General features: G+C 44.7%; 1 protein-coding gene across 1 annotated transcript in view; it reads right to left on the bottom strand.

Annotated features, from left to right (window-relative positions):
* Positions 1-27,597, bottom strand: part of ZC3H3 (zinc finger CCCH-type containing 3) — a 577,187-nt gene that overhangs the window by 315,149 nt on the left and 234,441 nt on the right. Inside the window, exon 4 of the mRNA XM_033934356.1 lies at positions 519-678. Coding sequence (XP_033790247.1) covers positions 519-678 — 160 coding nt within the window. The remainder of the gene's footprint in view (positions 1-518; positions 679-27,597) is intronic.

Raw genomic sequence — 27,597 nt, 5'->3', positions numbered from 1 at the left:
GAAAGCTACTTCTGGAAACTTGCGTCCTGAATCCCAGATGTGTGTGCTTGAAGCATTTTTGATAAAGGGTGCCCTGGTTTTGGGCCCCTCCTTTCGTTTGCCAGGCCTGAACTATGGCTTTGTTCCCTATCTTTCTTTTCCCCATTAACTCGGAAAAGCCATTTCATCACCAGTCAGGACAGAATGGATCATTAATGAGCTTTTAGAATTTTTCTTCTAAGTAAATAAAGCTGTTGTAGGAAGTGCAACATAATTAATAGAAAAATTAAGCAATTCACACAACTAATTGGCTATTGAAGTTAAACAATCCACATAGTCTATGTGTTTGCCTAATTCCTTCCAGTACATTGCTCAGCTCCACCAGCCACATCTGCCGCTAGATCCATCACTTGGCATGGGAAGTCTTGCTAGAAAAATCACCTTTCTTTATTTAAACGTCACAGGGCACCGTGATTTATAGAAAAATCAAACTGATTTCTAGAGCAGAAGGGTTCTCAAGGTTGATTCCAGCTAATTACCTTGCTGCAGAAAGCCGTCGCACTTTCCAGGTGAGGGCCAGGCTGCTGAGAGCTGACAGGGAGGTGGGAGCAGGAGACATTGCAGTCTTCTTCACTATCCGGTAGCGTGACTTTATCACTTTCGTAGCCGAAGGGCTCCTGAAGGGAGTGGTGCTGGGGCCTAAAGGAGAAAAACAAACAGGAAATGTGTTAAAAAAAGGAGGAAAGAATCTCCACAACCAATATCAACAAAAAGGAGCAGAGATGACCAAGTAGATTTGCAAGCCTGATTATCCTGGTCATCTCTGCTCTTTAAAATATATATATATATATCTCCGAGAATCTCAGAGAGAGCGAGAACTAGAAGGCCTTGAGCATGCGCAGATGCTCAAGGCCCAGCCCAAGCACGAGGGAGGATCTTCGGGCACCAGCACCGGCATGTCCTGTGCGTTGGTGCTGGTGCCACATCGGGGGTAAGAGATTGTGTTTGGGTGGGTGGGGGACGCCGGATCACGGCGGGGGAGAGGCGACGCGAGCAGGGGGAATGCCGGATCGCGGGGGGGGGGGGCACTCGCAAATCGAGTCAACGCTCGGTTTGCAAGGCACGATTTGTGGGAATGTTTTGCTCAACTTGCAAAATACTCTCAAACCGTGTTACTCGCAAACCAAGGTTTGACTGTATAGATATATATATATTGCAATACCAAATCATGTCATTTAAAAACCTTTTTGAAAAATGACCTGGTTTCTAAATGATTTCTAGCAGTAATACGAGTACATTACCTTCATAACCTTGTGCCAATCACCAGATCATCTTTGTGATAACTATGCTGTACCCACAAATATCTTCCTAGGACTCAAAAAAGAGCGCCCATCTGCAAAAAGAGTTCTCCGTGAACCATAGGATATGTCCTCACAGGTGGGTGACGTCAGTCAACAAAGTGCACCGGCTCAGATTACTCTGGGAGCTTTAGAAAAGCAAGACCATACATATGCATAGTTTCCCAGTGACCTCCCTCAGTCTCTGAATACAACTGCCAAGTTATGTGAGGACTTGTATCCTGCCGTCAACCAGAGCACACGGCTTCTCTGAGGACAAGAAGGATGCCAAGATCTCACAGATGGGACACCATAGCTTACATCATACCATACCATACAGTTTCTTATATCCCGCAGTTTTCAACAAGGATTCAGTGTGGTTTACAATAAGATTCTTGGTTATTACAAACTTTGGGGCCTTGATATTCAAAAGTAGACATGCAATAAAGAAGCAAAGGTCAACTTACAACATTGTGTCAATCTTGAGCTATAAAAGGAATGTAAGTGTGATCTTGGAGATTAGTCTGTTTCTCAGCCTTTTCAAGACTAACAAATACCAACCGAGTACCCCGGCCAAACTCCGTCCCTGACTCCACCCCATAATAATAATACTAATTGTAATGCAATATCTTCCATCCATTTTTCATACACACACAATATAATCTTATTAATACATAACAGTGACCACAAAGCACACTGTACGCAGAGAAAATGTTAATTATCATTTATATTTGGGGGGTTTTCAAAGATGTCAAGGCAGATGATTTTAAAATATGCAATGTCACAACTATAGAAAAACAGACAAATATAGTGCAAAATATAGACAGCAGATATAAATTCTCAAAAGTGACACATTTTGATCACTAAATTGAAAATCAAATAATTTTTCCTACCTTTCTTGTCTGGTGATTTCAAAAGTCTCTGGTTGCACTTCCTTCTGACTGTGCATCCAATCTTTCTGCCTCCTGCATGCTTCCTCAATTCCAGACCTCATTCCATTCCCCAACCAACATCTCTCTCTGTCCCTCCATGAGTCCAACTTTTCTTCCTCTCTCATCCTCCAGATCATTTTTCACCATGGCCCACCAGCCCAATGCCCATTTCTCCTTCTATCACTCCTCTCCAACACCATGACACATCTCTCCCTCCATCACTATGCCCAACATTCCTCCCCCTTGCATCCCCTTCAATCTATCCCTCTGTTCCCTCGCCACCACCATATCCAACATTTCACTCTCTCATCCTTCTATTCCACTCCTCTCTATGCTCAATTTTCCTCTTCCTTTTTCCCCATGTGCACCATCTCTTTTCCTCCCACTCAGGCCCAACAATTGTCCCTTTCTATTCCCTCCCTCCTTCCTATGTCCCGAGTTTGTGCCCCCTCCCTGCCTTCCAGCCTTTGTTCTTCCTAACTCCCTCCCTGCCACGCCAAAGCCTGCCTACCCGCCACCAATTCCTTCCCACCCCACCACTGCCACTCATCGCAACTCCAGGAAGGGAAGGGCGAATGCAGCGATTGCACACTGCCCACGCACAAGCCTTCCCCTGACATCAATTCTGATGTCGGAGAGAAGGTCTGGGCCAGCCAATCGCTCCTTAACACAAGTTTGGTGGGACACAATTCATACTCGCAATATTATGCCAATATGGCATACTCTCTAAAAAAATCAGTAACGTATATCTCTAAAACCTGACGTGCTAGCTGAATTTCAATTACAGATCTGAAATCAGAGTCATTAAATTAACTAAGAACATTTCTTAAGCTCTCAGTAGCAAAGAAAATTTTTTTTGTTGATCAGTGTTATAAGTCTAATTGAATCAAAAGGTCATCTCTATATTTTTTTAGATGGATTTACAGCCTGCTAATCCTCAATGGAGAACAAATTTCAAGAACATATTAGTTTCTCCCAACAAATTTTGGGTTAGTCTAGAGCAGTGGTCTCAAACTTGTGGCCTGCCAGCTATTATTTTGAGGCCTTCGGTATGTTTATCATAATCACAAAAGTAAAATAAAACAGTTTCTTGATCATATGTCTCTTTAGCTAGTTTACAAGACGTTAAAAATGAGAGAGGGTAGGAAAAGGTTTACATAAGTTTATAAGTTGAGTGGAAAAGTAAGGGAAAAAAGAAATTACATGTTAGAGAAGAGCCAGGTTTTTAGTTGCTTGCGGAATAAATGGAGGGAGCTCAGGTTCCGCAGCGGGATGGTAAGGTCATTCCAGAGACCTGTGATTTTGAATAGCAGTGATTTTCCCAGTTTTCCTGCGTGGAGAATACCATGTAGGGAGGGGAAGGATAGTTTGAATTTATGGGCGGTCCTGGTGGAGTCAGGGCACGAGGAGTTGGAAAGTGGGATTAGGGAAGGAAGGATGCCGTGAATAATCTTAAAAGCCAGGCAAGAGCATTTGAATTGGATTCTGGAAATCACTGGGAGCCAGTGAAGATTGGCCGGCAGTGGGGAGACATGGTCAGATTTACGTTTTGCAAAAATCAGCTTGGCTGCCGTGTTCTGAATAAGCTGGAGCCTAATGCCACTGTAGGCAAGGGGCATCTTAAAATGCCTCTGTAGGTGCGCTTCACATGAAAGGAAGGTGCTGGAAAAGTAGGCCTTGAAAAGTCTGCCTTCAATTCCAGCACCTACCTTTCGTGAAGCTGTGATTCTATCAACAGCACTGTTGCATGGCCATTTTTTAAGTGGGCAACATTGACAGCGCCAAGATGCCCAGCTTCACATCCAAAATAGGCTTGCCTCACCAATGGAGTCTCATGGCTCTTCTTTGCACCTTCAGACCGAACTCACCGCAAACGGAGCGTAAAGTGTCAACCTAATTAATACATTTCCATGATATTTTCAGGTTAATTAAATATCTGGTCATACAAATAACTAGCCATTCATCAACTTCTAGAGGCAATACATAGAAAATAGGACCTAAATGACATCTTAAAATATTTAAACTGAATGGTGTTTAAATATGATGGATTGACAATCATATGTCGTAATAAATTTCTGTAAAAACTATATGTCAGAGAAAAATTTGTATGGTATTTCTATGATCAGTTTCCAAAAGATCTATAAAAATACCCAATCTCATTCTAGAAGCAAAATTCATATGTCCAGAAGAGACAACAGTAAACACTGCCCCATCTGCCCGCATTTGTACTCTGTTCACAAATGATAATAAAGCCATCTCTGTATTACAATGAGGTAGAAATCATGACTGAGATTAAGATTCAATTAATGCCTGAATGTCTTTTCTCTTTTTTTGCATTTTACGTTTATTTGCAGAATGTGAAATTTACATATTCAAGAACATATCTTGACTGAGATAAGAACCAAAGTTGAAAATATCACAATTTTACAAATAACAAGGCCAAACAAATATCTCAAGTTGGGAGGTGACAGAAGAAGAAATGTTCAAACAAACTAAGAAAGGCAGGGTCTTGGACTATCCCATCCCCAATACATTACAGGGTCCCTAAGGGGAGAAAATGACTTGGCTTGTTTTCTATAGCTTTGTATTGCTAAGATGCTTGTTGATTAGTTTGTTACTTTTGCATTCAATAAATATACATTTAAAAAAACAAAACAGGGTCCCTGGGTAATTGCCTATTATCAACTTTATCACACACAAACATGGGAAACACAACCGATTGATCCCAAGAAATAACTTGTTTTTAGGTCTTTTCTGAGAGTGTAAATATGTCAAGGAAAATTGTTACAAACATCCCCCAAATAAGGTCTCAAAGTCCAACTCACCCAAGTCCGCTTTTTTGAGCTTCTTAGTGAGCATCTTCTAAGAGCCTAGTTACATAGAAACTATCTTCAGAAATGCCAGACAGAAAGTTGACCCCACCCGGATTTCCCCTCTTACAACAGGGGAAATCTGGGACCTTCAAGTATTTCTTCAGGGAAATTACGCCTTTTAGTATAATTTGCCAACATCTCAACTTGTTATTATATCACAGTCTCTCAATCAATGCTGCATTTCCAGGTATCAATTGTTCAAGACCAGATTCACTAACCTGCCCAATCGGGCCCCAGGTCCGACGAATTCAGCAATCCCCAACATGCATCTGCAGGCAAGGATCGCTCTATAGCAGGGATCTCAAAGTCCCTCCTCGAGGGTCGCAATCCAGTTGGGTTTTCAGGATTTCCCCAATGAATATGCATTGAAAGCAGTGCATGCAAATAGATCTCATGCATATTCATTGGGGAAATCCTGAAAACCCAACTGGATTGCGACCCTCGAGGAGGGACTTTGAGATCCCTGCTCTATAGCGATCCCCGCGCATGCGCAGACCATCTGTAGTACCTGACCAAAACCCAAGGAGTAGCAACATTCCAAACAGAATCCTAAAGAATAGCAAGATTCCGTAATCCCAGAGAGTAACAAGATTCTGGAATCCCCAGAGTAGCAACATTCCATGCTACCAATCCAGGGCAAGCAGTGGCTTCCTCCATGTCTTCCTCATTAACAGAATATGGACTTTACTCCAGGAATTTGTCCAAACCTTTCTTAAAACCAGCTACGCTATCTTCTTTTACCACAACTTCTGGCAACTCCCAGCATAACAGCTTCTGCAAAGCTACCAAAAGAAGAAATAATAGATATCTTGAGCAGCCCTAAACCCTGCAAGGTAGAGGCAGTAGATTAACTGTCCAACTCTTAGGCTTCACCATTATTGAGAGAGGTAATCTACAGCTTTCTTAGTCATGTCTACCCCTGCAGCTACTCTGGAGTCCCGTCCCCTACTTCATGAATTTGGCTAGCTTCCTTTTCACTTTCTCATCCCCTGCTCTCCTAAGTCTCTCTTCACATCCTCATTCCCCTAGTCTTCCTTTCCCACACAATCCTTCAGTCCTTGCTCTCCCTGTCTCCCAATCTCTGAATTTCCATCTCGCAAGTCCTAACTCACCCAGTTCCTACCCATAAGAACATAAGAATTGCTGCTGCTGGGTCAGACCAGTGGTCCATCGGGCCCAGCAGTCCGCTCCTGCGACGGCCCTCATGTCAAAGACCAGTGCCCTAATTAAGTCTAGCCTTACCTGCATATGTTCTGGTTCAGCAGGAACTTGTTTAACTTTGACTTGAATCCCTGGAAGGTGTTTCCCCTATAACAGACTCCAGAAGAGCGTTCCAGTTTTCCACCACTCTCTGTGTGAAGAAGAACTTCCTTACGTTTTTATGGAATCTATCCCCTTTTAACTTGAGAGAGTTCTTGCTCTTCCCTTCTCACCTCCACCTAAGCTTCAAACCTGTTATCCCTACTTCCCAGGACTTTTTTCTCACATGCCCTTGGTTGGAATGCAGTGCTAGGAGCCCAGCATTTCTACTCTACTCTTTCTGCTGTCAGAATCTCTTCCTCCTGGGAGGGTTCAAGCTACAACAATCAACAATTTGAACTCTGTAATGATGTGGAGATCTACAGGAGGAGAGGTGACACACTTGACTGCTTCCCATGGAAGTTAGGACATTGCTAATATAACAGTCATGCTTCAAAACTAGGGTGGCAAACTTGGGGAGGAGAGGGGTAAACCATTTTTGGGAGGTGAGAATACTTGTAACTTGTTGACATCTTTCTGTGTCTCTTATAGCCACCCAAAAGGCACTTCTTAACAAATCTCATTCCTAGCGGTATGTCCAGGGTTCCATCACTAGGATATGTGCAGCCTTGAAACTGTCATCAAGTTTAGGAGAGGTTTACTCAAGCGACTGAACTTTTCACCTCACGTTTCTTTAAGAAAAGCCGTCTTGCCACACAGAAATACAGGTATAATTAGATCCACAGATCCCGACGCCTACTACATCTATTAACCTGGGAATGCCCAGGCCAACTCTTGTTGGAAACCGCCTAGAACTGAAAGGTATTGGCGGGATAGAAGACACCAATGTAACGTAATGTAATCTCTCCTAACAAAGAATTACTTCACCTTTCATAATAGCAAAACATTAGCCGATAAGCTTCATAGGTTTTGACTTTACAAAATTCTGAAAAGGGACGTTCCCAAAGTTCATCGCTCAGCACCTGCTTACCACAACGCTCATTCTAGTAATTCATCAGGTACATGGCCAGTCTCTGTACGAAATGTCGTGTCCCCTGTAAGAGACAGGCTGGTTGCCAGCACATTGCTTTCAGCACTACTGCACAAGATCTACTTTTGTGAATGGGGGAAGAGACCTAGTTTATCGTAACCTACCGTACATGAATGCAACTTGCCTTGAGCTACTCATCGGCCAAATCCCAATCCCTAAACCGTGTTTTGTTAGAAAGAAAATCCTTTATGTCTCCAAGCTGCAGATAGATTTCAGCATGACAAGAATCAATCCAGGAGGGGGGTTGAGGCTTATAATCACAGAGCGCAATAAAAACGATTTGGTTAGTGCTTGTGCGTCTCGCCATTCACAGATGTCTGCAGAGCTTCAGTAAAAAGTCACTTGGCTCTCTATTACTACTTGCTAGCTGAGGGCTTTTATGTAGATAATCATGTTATTTAGATAGGACGCTGGTTTAATTCCCTTCATTACAGGTTCCCAGTGCTGTAATTTTTTTTCTCCGCATGATGTATTCCCTGTGGCACATTTCACTCAAATCAAACACTCTACGCTTTTATTGCAAACAATCCCCCAGCGTCTGCCTTTATCAGTCCAACACACACATGCTCGCTCCTTGCAGCGGTCCAGAGGTCACTTCTAATGACTAATCGATCTCATTAGTTTTCCTAATTAAAAACTTTACTACCGCAATGGAAGACAAACTACAAAAAAACTGCTTGCATCATATCTGACTGGGATATGAGCTGCATTTCTCAGGCCAGGCTGGCGGCTCTGCACAGCACGGGGGGTTCTGAATGCTTGCTGAGCTTGTGCTTCTCCTTCCAGGCCAGGCAAAAAGAAAGGAGGTAGCCTCGGGGCAAGGCAGAGACAACTCAACTGGCTTTCTCCTCCTAATTTTGTCATCTTTACTTTTCTGTATAAGTCTTCACTCTTTCTCAATCAGGAGAAGACTGACCAGTCAAGCAACTAGGCTGTGCCTTTGAGGGTCCTTTGCCTCCTCTTACCTGATTCAGCATGCTATCATCTTTCTCCTCTCCAGTCAACATTTCTCCCTGCCTCTTCCACTCCCCTTCCGCAATCTGGCTCTCCCCTCCTCTCATCTACTTTACACCATATCCCCAGGACTTGATAGACATAGCTCAAGACCTGCTTAGAGTACTACTACTATTTCTCATTACTATAGCACTGAAAGGCGTACTGTACATTTAATATTCAATACACAGTACCTGCTCAGAAGAGCTTACAATCCAATTTGGACAGACAAGATATCTCAGGATTGGAGATTTTCTAGCAAAAGGAAAGATACGACAGCTGACAGTGAGTGAATTAAGAATTGAAAGCAGCTTCAAAAAATTGGGCTAGAGACTGAGAATGACATAGACTTAGAGTCTCTCTCCTGCTGTGACCCAACCCCATGTAAACATGAAGTTGAGATAGAAGGGTGGGTTGTGCCAGAGGATAGGCTCCGAGAAGGCCACAAAAAGCATCTGTCAAATGCTGTCACTGCCAGGGACTTCCTGGGAGACATGGTGCAAGGTAGACCGAGCGAGGGGTGGAGAAGTAGAAAGAGAGATGATGGACCCTGAAGGGGGTGGAGGGGGAGGGAAGAAAGTAAGAAACTATGGACCAAGGAAGGAAGAAAGAGAGGAGTGGAGAGGAGGGTGGAAGAAATGCTGGCCAATGGGAGGGAAGAGATGCTGGACTTGGGAACAGAAGGGAGAGAGAACCACAGGGGCAGGAAGGAAGGGAAGAGACAAGGAGAGAGATGGTATAGGAAGGAAGAAACCGGAAGATGTCAGACTATAAGGGTGGGGGAAAGAGATAGGAAGGAGATGATGGTCTGGTCTACAAAAGGGTGGATTTAGGGAGGGAAGTTATTAGGAATGGGGGAACTAGTGGAAAAAGCCATGGGGGGTTGTCACGGAGATATGTCAGAGGAGGATAGGAAGTACAGAGGGTAAAAATGCATCCATAATGAGCAGAGAAAAATAGTAGAGATTAAGAAGCCAGGAAGGGAGTTAGTCAGGAACTGGGAGAACCAGAGGATAAGAAAGGAAAGACAAAGATGGTCAAAAAGGCAGAGGAGTACCTCTCTATGTAAAGATCGATATCCAAGCGACTGAAATGCAAGGGACCTGGGGAGAGAAAGAAGCGATATGGATCGCTCTGAAAAGAGAAGATGGAACTTCAATCTACGTGGGTGTAGTCTACAGACCTCCAACTCAATCGTAGCAAATTGATAAAGATCTGATTGTGGATATCCAAAAGTTTGGAAAGAAACAGGAGGTGCTGCTGTAAGGAGATTTCAACCTGCCGGATGTGGACTGGAATGTTTCGTCTGCAGAATCGGAAAGAAGTAGGGAGATTGTGGATGCCTTTCAAGAGGCTCTGCTCAAACAAATGGTGACGGAACCCACGAGGGAAAAAGTGATATTGGATCTGGTCCTCACAAATGGAGAGAGTATCTCTAATGTTCGAGTGGGTTCTCATCTGGGAAGTAGCGACCATCAAACGGTTTGGTTTGATATAATGGCTAAAGTGGAGAGCGGCCGCACAATACTTAAAAGTCCTACATTTCAAATGTTCGGACTTTAATGAAATGGGAGAGTACCTGAAGAAAGAGCTGTTAGGATGGGAGGACATAAGAGAAATGGAAAGACAGTGAGTGGTCTAAGCTGAAAGGAGCGATAAAAATGTCTACAGACCTCTATGTGAAGAAAATTAATAAAAACAAGAGAAAAAGGAAACCGATATGATTCTCCAAACTAGTGGCAGAGAAAATAAAGGCAAAAGAGTTGGAGTTCCTGAAATATTAAAAAACCCCAAGAAGAGGAGTATAGAAAGGATTACCAAGTGAAACTGAAAGAAGCCAAGAGAGAGATATGTCTGGCGAAAGCACAAGCGGAAGAGCAAATGGCTAAAAATATAAAAAAGGGAGATAAGAACTTTTTCAGATATATTAGTGAAAGGAGGAAGATGAAAAATGGAATTGCTAAACTAAAAGATGCTGGGAACCGATATGTGGAGAGTGATGGGAAAAAGCAAATGTGCTAAACAATTACTTCTGTTCTGTGTTCACGGAAGAAAAACCTGGAGAAGGACCGAGATTGTCTGGCAAAGTAACACAAGAAAATGGAGTAGATTTTGTACCGTTCACAGAGGAAAGTGTTTATGAACAATTTGAAAAACTGAAGGTGGACAAGGCAACGGGACCGGACGGGATCCATCCCTGGATAATGAGGAACTCAGAGAGGTTCTGGTGGGTCCTATTAAAGACTTGTTCAACAAATCTCTGGAGACGGGAGTGATTCCTGGGGATTGGAGGAGAGAGGAAGTGGTCCCTATTCACAAAAGTGGTCACAGAGATGAAGCGGGAAAGTATAGGCCAGTAAGCCTCACCTGGGTTGTTGGAAAAATAATGGAAATGTTGCTGAAAGAAAGGATAGTGTACTTCCTTGAATCTAATGGGTTACAGGATCCGAGGCAACATGGCTTTACAAAAGGTAAATCTTGCCAAACGAACCTGATTGAATTTTTTGATTGGGTGACCAGAGAGCTGGATCGAGGACATATGCTAGATGTAATTTACTTGGATTTCAGCAAAGCCTTTGATACAGTTCCTCATAGGAGGCTGTTGAACAAACTTGAAGGGCTGAAGTTAGGACCCAAAGTGGTGAACTGGATTAGAAATTGGCTGTCGGACAGACGCCAGAGGGTGGTGGTTAATGGAAGTCGCTCAAAGGAAGGAAAGGTGAGTAGTGGAGTCCCTCAAGGTTCGGTGCTGGAGCCAATCTTATTCAATATGTTTGTGAGTGACATTGCTGAAGGGTTAGAAGGAAAAGTGTGCCTTTTTGCAGATGATATCAAGATTTGTAACAGAGGAGACACCGAAGAGGGAGTGGAAAATATGAAAAAGGATCTGCAAAAGTTAGAGGAATGGTCTAATATCTGACAACTAAAATTCAATGCAAAGAAATGCAGAGTAATGCATTTGGGGATTAATAATCGGAAGGAACCGTATATGCTGGGAGGAGAGAAGCTGATATGCACGGACGGGGAGAGGGACCTTGGGGTGATAGTGTCCGAAGATCTAAAGGCGAAAGAACAGTGTGACAAGGCAGTGGCTGCTGCCAAAAGGATGCTGGGCTGTATAAAGAGAGAAAGGAAAATGGTAAAACCAGAGGACATAATTTGAGGTTGAGGGGTGGTAGATTCAAGAGCAATGTTAGGAAATTCTACTTTACGGAGAGGGTGGTGGACGCCTGGAATGTGCTTCCGAGAGAGGTGGCGGAGAGGAAAACTGTGACTGAGTTCAAAGAAGCATGGGATAAACACAAAGGATCTAGAATCAGAAAATAATAGTAAATATTGAACTAAGGCCAGTACTGGGCAGACTTGCATGGTCTGTATATGGCCGTTTGGGGGCGGATGGGCTGGGGAGGGCTTCAATGGCTGGGAGGGTGTAGATGGGCTGCAGTAGGTTTTGACGGAGATTTCGGCAGTGGGAACCCAAGTACAGTAATGGGTAGAGCTTTGGATTCTTGCCCAGAAATAGCTAAGAAGAAAAAAATTTTAATTTAATCCGGTTGTACAGACTGGATGGACCATTCTGCCGTCATCTACTATGTTACTATGGGACCATCTGTTACATGTCAAATGTTAAATAGTACTAGTAGCTTTTGCAGTTTCATGAGCTCCCTAAGAAACTGCAGTGTATGACATTTGTTCCCTCTCTCTACAGCACAGTTACAACTTTCTGCATCGATTTCAAATCTATTTCATTCCAAGCTGAAATAATAAAGATACATCAAAATAACCCGGCCCATGTGCTTAAGGCCCCACCCACAGGAGGAGTCTAAGCCTCCCGGGCCTATTCTGGTTGGCCCAGGTGCCTCAGGTCCCACCTGTGGGCGGGGTTTGAGCCTCCTGGGCCAATCCGTCCCCATTCCGGAGCCGGCTGGCCTGCCGGGCGGGCTTGGCACCCGTCCGTCCGGCCAACGTTTTCAAGGTATGGGGGGGTGGAATTGGGGGTGGGGGGGTTGTGGGGTCGGCCGAGGGGATCGCGGGTCGGCAGGGGGTCAATCAGGGGTTCGGGGAGGGGAGGTCGTGGGGGGGGTCGATTCGAAGGCAGGAGGGCCTGGGATCCCTCCTGCCCGTATTTTAGTGGGGGTGTGGGGTAGGGGGTCCACCTGGGCAGGAGGGGTTGGGCTCCCTCCTACCCGATCTTGTAGGGAGTGGGGGTCGCATGGACAGGAGGGCTTGGGCTCCCTCATGGCCAGATCATGGGGGGGAAGGGGGTTGGAAAGCGCAGGGCCAGGAGGGCTTGGGCTCCCTCCTGTACAGATCATGGGGGGGAGGGGGGTTGGAAAGAGCAGGGCCAGGAGGGCTTGAGCTCCCTCATGGCCCTATCGGACTCGGAGGGGGGATTGGAGATCGCGGGGCAAAAGGGCTTGGGCTCCCTCTTGCCCTGATCGAGTCGGGAAGGTTCGGGGTGCCATGGGGCAAGAGGGCTTGGGCTCCCTCTTGCCCCGATCATTGTCGGTGGGGCCAGGAGGGCTTGGGCTCTCTCCTGGCCCGATCATTGTAGGGGGGGGGGGTGGATTCTGTAACCGGTGTTGTTTTTGACAGACACCGGTTACAGAATCCAGCTTTTAGGCGAAGGACTGGCTCCTCCTTCGCCTAAAATCCCTTGTTTTGGACGTTTGGGGCTTAGGCTTTTTTTAGGTTGATTATAGGGTATAAGTTTAGATGTAGTGGTGGTCTGGGCGTTTAAACAGCAGAACATAGAGGCAGGCCATTATCAAAAAAACACTCCTTTTGGACGTTTTTTTTGATAATGGACATTTTCCCTGCTTCTACTTTCAACGTTTAAGGCCTTAGGCCAAAAGGGGACTTAGACGTTTTTTTTGATTATGCCCCTCCACGTCAGTATGTTTTTCCAAAGTAAGATGTTTATCCAGAGTTACTCCCAATATTTTTATGGATTGTTCAATATTATAGTCCAGTCCATTCATATGAATCGTAGTTTCTTTGATCTTATCGTTGGGTGTTGCTAAAAAAAAATTTTGTTTTTTCGGTGTTTAATTTCAGGTTTATAAGCAGTCATCCAAAGCTCAATCTGATTTAAAATGCTTACCAATGAATTTATAAATTCGGATGACAGACAAGTTAGCGGGATGACTACGGTAATGTTAAAGAACATATTAAAGCCACACAATTGCAGGATCTGCAGGACAAGGAACAAACACTGTGGATGAATTTGGAAAGAGGAAATGGTGAATATATTTACATTGGTGTGATATACAGGCCTCCTTCACAGACGGAAGAAGTAGATAGAGATTTAATATTAGACATTCAGAATATATCTTAAAAAGAGGAAGCCTTGCTAATAGGTGGTTTTAACATGCCGGATGTTGATTGGGGTATCCCTATTGCGGGGTCTTCTAGAAGTATGGAGATTCTGCATTCTCTACAAGGAGAACTGTTCCAGCAGTTGGTAATGGAACCCACAAAGGATGGGGGGTCATACTGGACTTAGTGCTTACAAATGGGGAAAGTGTTTCTGATGTTACAGTGGGTTGTCATCTAGCATCCAGTGATCACTGCATGGTATGGTTTAATATTAAGATGGGTATAGAGAGGGCTTATTCAAAAGTAAAGGTTCTAGACTTTTAAAAAAACTAACTTTGTTCAGATGGGGGTTTATGTCAAGGAATTGTCTGGATGGGAATGTCTGGAAGGAGCGATTGTAAGAGCAACAAACCTTTTTGTGAGACAAGTAAGTAAAAGTAAGAGGAAAAGAAGGCCACTTTGGTTCTCAAAAGTAGTAGCTGAGAAGGTAAGGAATAAGAGAATAGCTTCCATAAACTACAAAGGATCGCAGAAAGAGGAAGACAGGCAAAAATATCTGGAAAAGTAAAGAGAGGCTGGTCTTGTAGTCAGGAAAGCAAAAATGCAAATGGAAAAAAAATAGCTGACAAGTTAAAACGTGGAGACAAGACTTTTTTTAGATATATTAATGATAGGAAGAAGTGCAAAAGTGGCACTGTGAGACTCAAAGGTGAAGAGGAGGAATATGTAGAAGCTGATAAAGAAAAGGCCGAATTGCTTAACAGATATTAACAGTTTTGCTCAACAGTTCTGTGTTCACAGTTGAAGCCCTGGGAGCAGGACCGCAGAAGACAAACGTGAATATGGATGGAGGAGTAATAGACCCTGATCGATTTTCAGAGGGTTGTGTTTGTGAGGAGCTAGCTAAAATAAAGATAGACAAAGCAATGGGGCCAGATGGTGTATATCCTAGGGTGCTGAAGCAACTTAGGGAAGTTCTGGAAGCTCCGCTGACTGACCTTTTCAATGAGTCTCTAGAGTCGGGAGTGGTATCGGAGGACTGGAGAAGGGCGGATGTGGTCCCTCTCCACAAAAGTGGAAGTAAGGAAGAAGTAGGGAATTACAGGCCGGTAAGACTGACTTCTGTGGTAAGCAAATTAATGGAAACACTTTTAAAACAGAATGGGCAAGTTTCTGGAATCTTGTGGATTACAGGACTGGAGGCAATATGGATTTACTAGAGGTAGGTCTTGTCAGACAAATTTGATCAATTTCTTTGACTGGATGACCAGAGAATTGGATAAAGGATGTGCGCAAGATGTGGTATATTTAGATTTGAGCAAAGCTTTTGACAGTGTTCCTAATAAATAAACAAAGGCCTAATAAATAAACAAAGTGCTCTCGGGATGGGTCCCAAAGTGACAGGCTGGGTCAAGAGCTGGTTAAGTGGAAAGCGACAGAGGGTAGTGATCAATGGAGATCGCTCTGACGAAAGAGATGTTACCAGTGGTGTGCCTCAAGGTTCTGTTCTTGGGCCTGTTCTTTTTAACATTTTTATAAACGATATTGCTGAGGGGTTGTCGGGTAAGATTTACCTCTTTGCGAATGATACCAAAATCAACATGAAGAAAGACCTGGCGAAGCTTGATGAATGGTCTGAAATTTGGCAGCTAAAATTTAATGCTAAGAAATGTAGGGTCATGCATTTGGGCTGCAAAAACCTGAGGGAACGGTACAGATTTGGGAGTGAAGACCTTATGTACACGACAGAAGAGCGTGACTTGGGTGGGATTGTATGTGATGATCTTAAGGTGGCCAAACAAGTTGAAAAGGTGACAGCAAAAGCTATAAGGATGCTAGGTTGCATAGGGAGAGGTATGGCAAGTAGGAAAAAGGAGGTATTGATGCCCTGTATTTGGTGAGACCTCATTTAGAATATTGTGTACAATTCTGGAGGCCTCACCTTCAAAAAGATATAAAAAAGATGGAGTCGGTCCAGAAGAAGGCTACTAAAATGGTGTGTGGTCTTCATGATAAGGCGCATGGGGACAGACTTAAAGATCTCAATCCGTATACTTTGCAGGAAAGGCAGGAGAGGGGAGATATGATAGAGACATTTAAATACCTATGTAATGCGCATGAGTCGAGTCTCTTTCATTTGAAAGGAAACTCTGCAATGAGAGGGCATAGGATGAAGTTAAGAGGTAAAAGGCTCCGGAGTAATCTGAGGAAATACTTTTTTAGGGAAAGGGTGGTAGATGCGTGGAACAGTCTCCCGGAAGAGGTGGTGGAAACAGAGACTGTGTCTGAATTCAAGAGGGCCTGGGATAAGCACGTGGGATCTCTCGGACAGAGAAAGAGATAATGGTTACTGCGGATGGGCAGACTAGATGGGCCATTTGGCCTTTATCTGTCATCATGTTTCTATGTTTCTAACTTAGTACAGTTTTGCAAAACGAACCAACTGTTTCCAACATCACAAACGTCACCAGTATTTATTTATTTTAAAATGTATATACCTATAAACAAAGTGGTTTCCATAAACTAATCATACATAATTGTGATCACAAAACAGAAATTTACAATTCCATTCATTCCTATCTAAAATAACAAAATACAACTCCCTCCCAGCAAACAATCAATACACGTGGACCTCTCTAAATAGCATGTATCGCAATTGACTATATCCTTATAGGACAGAGATGGAAATCTGAAGTTTTGACTGCAAGGACTAAACTAGGAGTTGATTGTGGAAGAGACCATGAGCTTTTGACATGCAAGATCAAAGTAAAGCTTCACAAGATCATTAAAGACTTCCCAAAATATGACATTGAAAATATTCCATCGGACTACTCCAAGTTTATTCTATATTTGATATACCGATCATGAGTCAGTACCTGGTTGGTTTACAATACTAAAATTAAGTTGCATTTAAAAAAAAAGGGGGGAACATTTCTTAAATATAACATAAGTGACTGACGAAACATAGACTATCTTGGTACCGGAGGACTGGCGAAGAGGGTTGGGGGAGAGTAAAATACATCAAGATAAAAATAAACTCTAAAAGGAAAGTATGAGGGGGAAGGGAGAAACAAAGGAGGGGGAGTTGCTTCTTAAAAGAGGTTCTCATTCATCATTGGATATGGTCCAATCTCATAGTTGATATGCGTCCCTGAATAAGAATGTTTTAAGTTTGCTCTTAAATTTATCGAGGAATTCTTCGAGTCAAATGTTGGACAGGAGACTGTTCCAGAGGGCAGGGGCTATAGCGGAAAATTTAGGGCTCCTTTTATTAAGGCGTGCTAGCGTTTTTAGCGCGTGCAAAACCGCACGATAGACAAAACTAGTAACGCAAGCTCTAAGGAGGCATTAGCGTCTAGCATACACGGCATTGAAAAGCGCGCTACTCCACGCGCTAATTCCCTAACGCACCTTAGTAAAAGGAGCCCATAGTCTTGTGAGTATAGAATAGCTCCTAAATGGAGCCTTTTGATGGAGCTGAAGAGCCTGAGAGAGGAGGTTCAGCGCCTAAGGAGCATCCGAGACGACGAGACCTTCATCGATGGAGTCATCCAGGAGCTGTCTCAGATCGCTGAACAGGAACCTGACAAGACCACCCTGGGAACACCCAAAGCGTCCAAAACGGCCACCTTGAGACAAACCGCTGGAAAGCAGGAAGTGTTTGGGGACGCTGACTCCTGGCAGCTGGTGACTTTCTCCACAGGAAAACGCAGAGGACCTAACTCTGTCTCTTTTTCTCTCACACAGGACAGCTCTACATCGACACCACAAATCGCCCTGAGGAACAGATATCAACTGCTACAGGAAGGTCCGGAGACAGAGGTACAAGAAGTTGTTCAGCAGACAGTTCCAGCTCCGGAATCAACTGTACGGCCCACCCCTATGAAGCGCTGAGTGGTGGTCATCAGAGATTCGCTGCTGAGGGGCACCGAGGGACCAATCTGCAGACCAGACCTACAATCAAGAGAGGTCTGCTGTTTGCCAGGGGCCAGGATCCGGGATGTCACTGCTTGCCTTGACAGACTCATCAAGCCCCGAGACCACTTCCCCATGATTCTAATCCACGTCGGAACCAACAACACCGCCAGGAGCACCCCGGACAGCATACCTGAAGACTTCAGGGCCCTGGGGGAGAAGCTGAGGAGGATGGATGCACAGGTAGTCTTCTCCTTGATTCTCCCAGTGAAGGGCAAGGGCAGAGCCAGAGAGGATCGAATATGGAGGGCAAACAACTGGCTGCGAGGATGGTGCAAGGAGATGAGCTTCGGGTTTCTGCACCATGGAGAAGCATTGCAAGGGCTACAGGGACACGACGGGCTACACCTGACCAGAAGAGGGAAGAATGTCCTTGGACACCGTCTAGCCCGCCTACTCCACAGGGCTTTAAACTAGGTAAGTCGGGGGAGGGTACAGGCACAAACAACATACCTGGCGAACTAAACTGCCAATACTTTTTTGAGGCTGAGGTAAGTAGTCACCGAAATTCTGGGTCGGGGGTGAGTGCACACACTTTCGAGTCGGGAGTAGGGTCACATCATATTTATGGGTCACATTGTAATTCCGGGTCTAAGGGGAGTACACACTGTAGTTCTGGGTATATGAGGAGTACACATTGTGGTTCTGGGTCTAAGGAAAGCACAAATAACGCTAATAATGCTAAAGGTGTTCAAGTAGCTCAAGCAGGAATATCCCCATTGAGACGTAACAAAAATACAACATGGAGGGCTATGTACGTCAACGCACACAGTTTAGGAAACAAGATCCTGGAATTGGAAACAGAAATAAGGAATGCCGACCTGGATGTGGTGGCGATATCCGAGACCTGGCTCACAGACTCCCACGGGTGGGATATGGTCATACCGGGTTACAACTTGCTTCGCCGGGACAGGGAGGGCAGAATGGGAGGAGGTGTAGCATTATATACTAAAGATGACATTAAGGTCACGAGAATCTCAGATGTCCAGTATACTGGGGAATCCCTTTGGGTTAATTTGGCCAGAGGGAAGGATAAATGCTTGTATCTTGGCCTAATTTACAGACCCCCAAGACAACAGGATGACCTGGATATGGAAATAATCGGAGATATAGAAAATATCACCTGCGTGGGGACACAGTATTGCTAGGTGATTTCAACATGCCTGATGTGGATTGGGTTACACTTACCTCTGCTACCGGCAGCAGCAGGAGGCTATTAAACTCTATGAAGGGAGCAAGACTCAGGCAACTGGTGTTGGAACCAACAAGGGATCAGGCAATACTGGACCTGATACTTACCAATGGAGAAAGTGTCACAGAGGTCTCGGTGGGCGACACATTGGCCTCCAGTGACCACAACATGGTATGGTTCAATCTCAGGAAAGGTTTCACTAAATCTACCACACTGACCAAGGTCCTCAAATTCAAGGAAACAAATTTCAAAGAAATGGGAGACTTCGTTCACCAGGCGTTACAAAGCCAAGCAGAAACTGATAACGTGGAAGAAATGTGGTCGACTTTGAAAGATACCATACAAGAAGCAACAAACCGCTATGTTAAATCAGTAAGTAAACGGCGAAGGAACAATAAGTCACAGTGGTTTACTGCGGAGATCTCAGACCTCATCAAGGAGAAGAAAAAAGCATTTATCTCTTACAAACAATCAGGGAAGCAGAACTCTAGAGCAGACTACCTGACCAAATCAAAAACCGTCAAAACAGCAGTCAGGGAGGCTAAATTCCACATGGAAGAGTCTCTGGCAAAGAACATCCAGAAGGGAGATAAATCCTTCTTCAGGTATATCAGTGACAGAAGAAAAAACACAGGCGGGATTGTACGTCTTAGGAATCCAGACGGAGACTATGTGGAAAAGGATTCGGAAAAAGCCCAACTATTAAATGAATACTTCTGCTCAGTCTTCACCCGAGAAGCGCCAGGGCTTGGCCCTCAGCTACAGACAAGGGTTGGCTCAGTTGACCCTTTTAGTAACTTTGAGTTTACGCCCAGCAGTGTCTACGGTGAGCTGTCAAAGCTCAAGGTTAACAAAGCAATGGGGCCGGACAACCTGCACCCCAGGGTGCTTAGGGAGCTGAGTGATGTCTTGGCGGAGCCACTGTCCACGCTCTTCAACCTCTCCCTTAGTGCAGGCAGCGTCCCGTTGGACTGGAGGACGGCTAACATCATTCCACTCCACAAGAAAGGCTCAAAGATGGAGACAGCAAACTACAGACCAGTGAGTCTAACATCGATAGTGAGCAAACTAATGGAAACTCTAATCAAACACCAATTGGATAAGATCCTGGATGAAGAGAATCTACGGGATCCCCGACAACATGGATTTACTAAGGGGAAATCATGCCAATCCAACCTGATCAGCTTCTTTGATTGGGTGACGGAGAAGCTGGATATTGGGGAGTCCCTAGACATCGTGTACCTGGACTTTAGCAAAGCATTCGATAGCGTACCACACTGCAGGTTGCTGAGCAAGATGAGTTCTATAGGATTAGGTGACACATTGACGCAATGGGTTGGGAACTGGCTTGGAGGTAGGCTTCAAAGGGTGGTGGTGAACGGCACCCCCTCCGAAATGACGGAGGTGATCAGTGGAGTGCCACAGGGCTCAGTCTTGGGCCCGATCCTATTCAACATCTTTATAAGGGACTTGGCAGAAGGGCTTCGAGGTAAAATAACATTATTCGCCAATGACGCCAAACTAAGTAATGTAGTGGGCAAATGCACAACAGACCAAGATTCAATGCCCGACAACATGATGCATGACCTACTCCTACTGGAGCGCTGGTCTAGGACATGGCAACTCAATTTCAATGCCAAAAAATGCAAAGTTATGCACCTGGGCAGCCAAAATCCATGCAAGTCTTATACCCTTAATGGCGAGATCCTAGCAAAAACGGTAGCAGAACGAGACTTGGGGGTAATCGTCAGTGAGGACATGAAGTCTGCCAATCAAGTGGAGCAGGCTTCGTCCAAGGCAAGACAAATCATGGGCTGCATACGAAGGGGTTTCGTCAGTCGTAAGGCGGAAGTCATTATGCCATTGTATAGATCCATGGTGAGGCCCCACCTGGAATACTGTGTGCAATTTTGGAAGCCACATTATCGCAAGGATGTGCTGAGACTGGAGTCGGTGCAGAGAATGGCCACCTGGATGGTCTCGGGACTCAAGGATCTTCCATACGAAGAACGGCTTGACAAATTACAGCTATACTCACTCGAGGAGCGCAGAGAGAGGGGAGACATGATCGAGACGTTCAAGTATCTTACGGGCCGCATCGAGGCGAAGGAAGATATCTTCTTTTTCAAGGGTCCCACGACAACAAGAGGGCATCCGTGGAAAATCAGGGGCGGGAAACTGCAAGGTGACACCAGGAAATTCTTTTTCACTGAAAGAGTGGTTGATCGCTGGAATAGTCTTCCACTACAGGTGATTGAGGCCAGCAGCGTGCCTGATTTTAAGGCCAAATGGGATCGGCACATGGGATCTATTCACAGGGCAAAGGTAGGGGAGGGACATTAGGGTGGACAGACTAGATGGGCCGTGGCCCTTATCTGCCGTCAATTTCTATGTTTCTATGAATAGTTAGTAAATTCTGGTTAGTTGATATTTACCTGGGAAGGCTAGGGAGTGGGTGTATTAATTTTGAAAGCGAGTAAGAGTATCTTGTACGTTGTTCGATGCGATATCGGTAACCAGTGGGCTTCGCGGAGTAATGGGGTGACGTGGTCATATTTCTTTGCCTTATTCATGAGTATGATGGCCGTATTTTGAATTAGTTACAGTCTATGGATTTCTACACAACTGATTTGCCCGTTTTGATACAGGAGATAGAAGGTACTATCATAACTCTCACTCAATTGTATCAACAGATTTGGAAGGAAAAAACGTGGCCAATCGATTGAAGAAGATCGCTGTCTATACCACTACTCAATTTTATATGAGCCTTTTCCGTGAAAATTTATAAAAATCTTGGGCACAATAAGAATGGTCTCAAAATTTGGGTTCTGAACACTAGTAGAATATTAGAGGGAAGGAAGGGAGATGTCAATTAAAATGAAACAACTTTTTCAGATTGAACAATAGTGAACTAAATGACACTGCTGAGCTTTCTTTTTATAAACTTATCAATGTTAAGAGTAGTAAATCAGGAGAGTGTACCATGGGATTAATCTTATAATCGTTTGATGTGTAGAATTAGGTGATTATAAAATTGCCCAGAGGTTTTACACACATAAAAATATCTTCTGCTGATGCATAGCTCAGATTTTTACACACAGATGTTCCTGGGAACAGAGATTTAGACGAAGATAAAAGTATGCAAACATCCACACAGATTTAGGTGAAAAAGTTACGCCTGCCTAGAAGCAAATGTACCTTGCAAGGAAAATCATTTTTATAATAATAATAATAATAACTTTATTTTTTCTATACCGCCACAATCTTACGACTTCTCGGTGGTTAACACTGAAGAGAGCTGGACAATCAGCGAATTACAGAATACAAATAGCGAAAATATCACTGGACAGTCACACAGGTACACAAAGCTGTTACGCCTTTTCAATAAAGAGAACCCAGATCTTGTACATTCCTAAAAGATTTTTATGGCCATGGAATTTAAAATATATGGAGAGTGTGGCGTAGTGGTTAGAGCTACAGCTTCAGCACCCTGAGGTTGTGGGTTCAAGTCCCACACTGCTCCTTGTGACCCTGGGCAAGTCACTTAATCCTCCACTGACCCACGTACATTAGACAGATTGTGAGACCACTGGGACAGATAGGGAAAATGCTTGAAGGACCTGTACTTACAACCACCCTCAACGTAGTTTACAACTTCAAAACAGATGGTCTACAAGTCCTAATTCCTTTCCCTTTCCCTATTATTGCTGCCTAGAGCCAGAATTTGACCTCATTTGGTGTGAGTTTTTACAAAGGCAACAGTTTCAATACCTGTTATAAAATTATTTTTTGTGTTTTTAATTTTTTGACATTAAGTGGTAGGCATCTTTCATTTCTGAACAAAATACTACCATTTTAAGAAGTCGGTCAGTATCTGTGGATAAAGATGGTGAGCGTAATTCCAAACTGGATCTTAATAAAAAAATTTTACATAGTAACATAGTTGATGACAGCAGATAAAGACCCGAATGGTCCATCCAGTCTGCCCAACCTGATTCAATTTAAATTTTTTTCTTATTAGCTATTTCTGGGCAAGAATCCAAAGCACTACCCGGTACTGTGCTTGGGTTCCAACTGCCAAAATCTTCGTTAAAACCTACTCCAGCCCATCTACACCCTCCCAGCCACTGAAGCCCTCCCCAGCCCATCCCCCACCAAACGGCCATACTCAGACACAGACCGTGCAAGTCTGGCCAGTATTGGCCTTGTTAAATATTTAATATTATTTTCTGATTCTAGATCCTTGTGTTCATCCCATGCTTCTTTGAACTCAGTCACAGTTTTACTCTCCACCACCTCTCTCAGGAGCGCATTCCAGGCATCCTCCACCCTCTCCGTAAAGTAGAATTTCCTAACATTGCCCCTGAATCTACCACCCCTCAACCTCAAATTATGTCCTCTGGTTTTACCATTTTCCTTTCTCTGGAAAAGATTTTGTTCTATGTTAATACCCTTCAAGTATTTGAACGTCTGAATCATATCTCCCCTGTCCCTCCTTTCCTCTAGGGTATACATATTACATTACATTACAGATTTCTATTCCGCCATTACCTTTCGATTCAAAGCGGATTACAAAAAGAGTTATGGAAGAAGGGTTACAACGTTAGATCAGAGAAGGTTTCCAAGAGAGGGAAAAGTAGGATCTGGTGTTAGGGAGGGGATGGTAAGAGGGGGGTTAAGCTTTATCATGGTATTAAGCTTTATTAAGGGATTTCTTGAAGAGTATAGTTTTTATTTCCTTTCTGAACATCTTGTAGTCTGGGCTTCCAGTCTCTCCTCATACGTCTTCTGGCGCAAGCCTCCTATCATTTTCGTCGCCCTCTTCTGGACCGCTTCAAGTCTTCTTATGTCCTTCGCCAGAACACAATACTCCAAGTGGGGCCTTACTAATGACCTGCATAGGGGCATCAACACCTTCTTCCTTCTACTGTCTACGCCTCTATTTATACAGCCCAGCATCCTTTTGGCAGCAGCCACTGCCTTGTCACACTGTTTTTTCGCCTTTAGATCTTTGGACACTATCACCCCAAGGTCCCTCTCCCCGTCCGTGCATATCAGCTTCTCTCCTCCCAGCATATACGGTTCCTTCAGATTATTAATCCCCAAATGCATTACTCTGCATTTCTTTGCATTGAATTTTAGTTGCCAGGCATTACACCATTCCTCTAACTTTTGCAGATCCTTTTTCATATTTTCCACTCCCTCTTCGGTGTCTACTCTGTTACAAATCTTGGTATCATCTGCAAAAAGACACACTTTTCCTTCTAACCCAGGGGTCTGCAACCTTTAAGACATAAAGAGCCACTTGGACCCGTTTTCGAAAAGAAAAAAAAACTTGGAGCCGCAAAACCATTATAAAACAAATCTAACACTGCATATATTGTTTCTTATCTTAATGCTATATACAGGATCACTAAATTGAAAATAAAATCATTTTTCCTACCTTTGCTATTTGGTGATTTCATGAGTCTCTGGTTGCACTTTCTTCTTCTGACTGTGCATCCAATCTTTCTTCCTTTCTTTCAGCCTCCTGTATGTTTCCTCTCCTCCAGACCTCATTCTCTCCCCCAACTTTTTCTTTCTGTCTCCCTGTTCCCCCTTCTTTCTGTCTCTGTCTGCCCCCTTTCTTTCTTTCTCCGTGCCCTCCCCCAAGCCACTCGGTTTGCTGCCACCGCCATCAGGGAATAGCCCCCAAGCCACCGCCGTCCCAAGCTTTCCCTGCAGAAGCATCGCGCTGACCAGCATTCCGCTCCCTGACGTCAATTCTGACGTAGGAGAGGAAGTTCCGGGCCAACAAGGCATTTCTCCTCATTCCATCCAGCCTGAGCCCCATCTCTCCTTGATCCAGCTTTTCCCTTCTGTGTCTGTCAGAATTACCATTCCACCTATTTTCCAGCATCACCCTTCTTTGTGTCCATCTCACCTATATCCCTATCTCACCACTTTTTCAGAATCTTCATTTGTCTCTATCCTTGTCTTTACCCCATGTTCACCATTTGCCCTTTCAATGTCTTTATCCCCCCCCCACTTTTTCAGCATTACTTCTATGTCTCTATTTCACCTCCTCTTCATGTCCCCTCTGTATCTCTATCCTTATTCAGTAGGTCCTGCTTACCCTTTCTCTTCTTTGTGTCACTATCTCCATTTTCAGCTTTCCCCCCCTTTTCCTTTGTTACTGCACCCTGTAGCTAGAATCTTTCCACCCTCCCTCCACTCCGGCCCAGCCCAGTATGAAATATTTCCTTTTGTTTCCCTCCCCTCTCTCTTTCTCTCTCTCTTTTGCTCCCTCACCCACGAGTCCTGCATCTGGCCCTCTCCCTTCTACCTGCACCTGGCAACACCCCCCTGCTCCGCGGCTCTCTTCAGCAACTCGTCAGCAGCGGTGATCAAGACAAGCTGCCGACATCGAGGCATTCCCTCTACGAGTCCTGCCTTTGTGGAAAAAGGAAGTTGAAACAAGCGGGACTCGCAGAGGGTAGGCCCCGACGTCAGAAGCTTGTGTCGATCGCTGCTGCTGAGTTGCCGAAGAGAGCCGCGGAGCAGGGGATGTGGCCGGAAGCAGGTAGAAGGCAGAGGGAGATAGGAAGGCTGTAGATCTCCGGAGCATGACACCGACCCCGGACAGGATGATTTCTTTTTCAGGCGTGCACCTTACAAGTCCAGCGTCGCGGCGGGAAATAGCCATGCTGAGCAGTGAGCTCAGCACTACACAGATGAAAGCCTTACTTGCTGATTGGTCCGGCGGCACGGCGGGGCGGGGCCGCCGGACCAATCAGCAAGCAAGGCTTTCATCTGTGTATGTGCTGAGCTCACTGCTCAGCATGGCTATTTCCCGCCGCGACGCCGGACTTGTAAGCTGCATGCCTGCGTGACACACTACCGGAGCCGCAGCAAAGGTGGAAAAGAGCCGCATGCGGCTCTGGAGCCGCGGGTTGCCGACCCCCGTTCTAACCCTTCAGCAATGGTCACTCACAAACATATTGAACAGGATCGGCCCCAGCACCGAACCCTGAGGGACTCCACTAGTCACCTTTCCTTCCTCCGAGCAACTTCCATTAACCACCACCCTCTGGCGTCTGTCCAACAGCCAGTTTCTAACCCAGTTCACCACTTTGGGTCCTAACTTCAGCCCTTCAAGTTTGTTCAACAGCCTCCTATGAGGAACTGTATCAAAGGCTTTGCTGAAATCCAAGTAAATTACATCTAGCATATGTCCTCGATCCAGCTCTCTGGTCACCCAATCAAAAAATTCATGCAGGTTCGTTTGGCACGATTTACCTTTTGTAAAGCCATGTTGCCTCGGATCCTGTAACCCATTAGATTCAAGGAAATACACTATCCTTTCTTTCAGCAACACTTCCATTATTTTTCCAACAACTGAAGTGAGGCTCACCGGCCTGTAGTTTCCTGCTTCATCCCTGTGACCACTTTTATGAATAGGGACCACATCCGCTCTCCTCCAATCCCCAGGAATCACTCCCGTCTCCAGAGATTTGTTGAACAAGTCTTTAATAGGACTCGCCAGACCCTCTCTGAGCTCCCTTAGTATCCTGGGATGGATCCCGTCTGGTCCCATCGCTTTGTCCACCTTCAGTTTTTCAAGTTGCTCATAAACACCCTCCTCCGTGAACGGCGCAGAATCTACTCCATTTTCTCGTGTAACTTTGCCAGACAATCTCGGTCCTTCTCCAGGATTTTCTTCTGTGAACACAGAACAGAAGTATTTGTTTAGCACATTTGCTTTCTCCTCATCACTCGCCACATATCTGTTCCCAGCATCTTTTAGCCTAGCAATTCCATTTTTCATCTTCCTCCTTTCACTAATATATCAGAAAAAATTTTTGTCTCCTTTTTTACATTTTTAGCCATTTGTTCTTCCGCCTGTGCTTTTGCCAGATGTATCTCTCTCTTAGCTTCTTTCAGTTTCACCCTGTAGTCCTTTCTGCTCTTCTTGGGTTTATTTATATTTCACGAACGCCAACTCTTTCGCCTTTATTTTCTCAGCCACTAGGTTGGAGAACCATATCGGCTTCCTTTTTCTCTTGTTTTTATTGATTTTCTTCACATAAAGGTCCGTAGCCATTTTTATCGCTCCTTTCAGCTTAGACCATTGTCTTTCCACTTCTCTTATGTCCTCCCATCCTAACAGCTCTTTCTTCAGGTACTTTCCCATTGCATTAAAGTCCGTACGTTTGAAATCTAGGACTTTAAGTATCGTGCGGCCGTGTTCCACTTTAGCCGTTATTTGGCCCGCGACTTAGCCTGTGTTTTAGATTTCGGCCCCTTATGTGATTCAGTTTGACACCCCTGCCTTAAACTAAAGGAGTCCGATACACTGGAGGGCTGGTGAGCAGCTAACTGCCTCTCAGATGGACAAGATGAAAAAGGCAATGGGAGGACAAGTGTGTGTATATGAACACACCTACACATGTAATGCTATGCTCAGCTGAGACTTTTCGCTGATGAGCAGAGTTTGCAATCAGCATGGCACATTTCCCCGCTAAAGAGAGTGAATAGGTCCCCAGAGCTTTGGGTCTTGTTGAAATATAACCCTTATTATTGTAGCAAAGGGTCTACCTGCCTCCCACCCTTTCCCCTTCTTTCCCTGAATAATTGTTAATGAGCTTCTGGGAGCTCAGTCCAGTCCTCCGGGTGAGAGCACCAATGGTGTCGGCAGAAGCCGAATGAAGTTTGATAAATGCTCCCC

The sequence above is a fragment of the Geotrypetes seraphini genome, chromosome 2 (assembly GCF_902459505.1).
Source record: "Geotrypetes seraphini chromosome 2, aGeoSer1.1, whole genome shotgun sequence".
In the NCBI taxonomy this organism is placed as follows: domain Eukaryota; kingdom Metazoa; phylum Chordata; class Amphibia; order Gymnophiona; family Dermophiidae; genus Geotrypetes; species Geotrypetes seraphini.
Note: the sequence above shows the minus strand (reverse complement) of the source record. Positions and strands in the feature narration are given on the sequence as shown.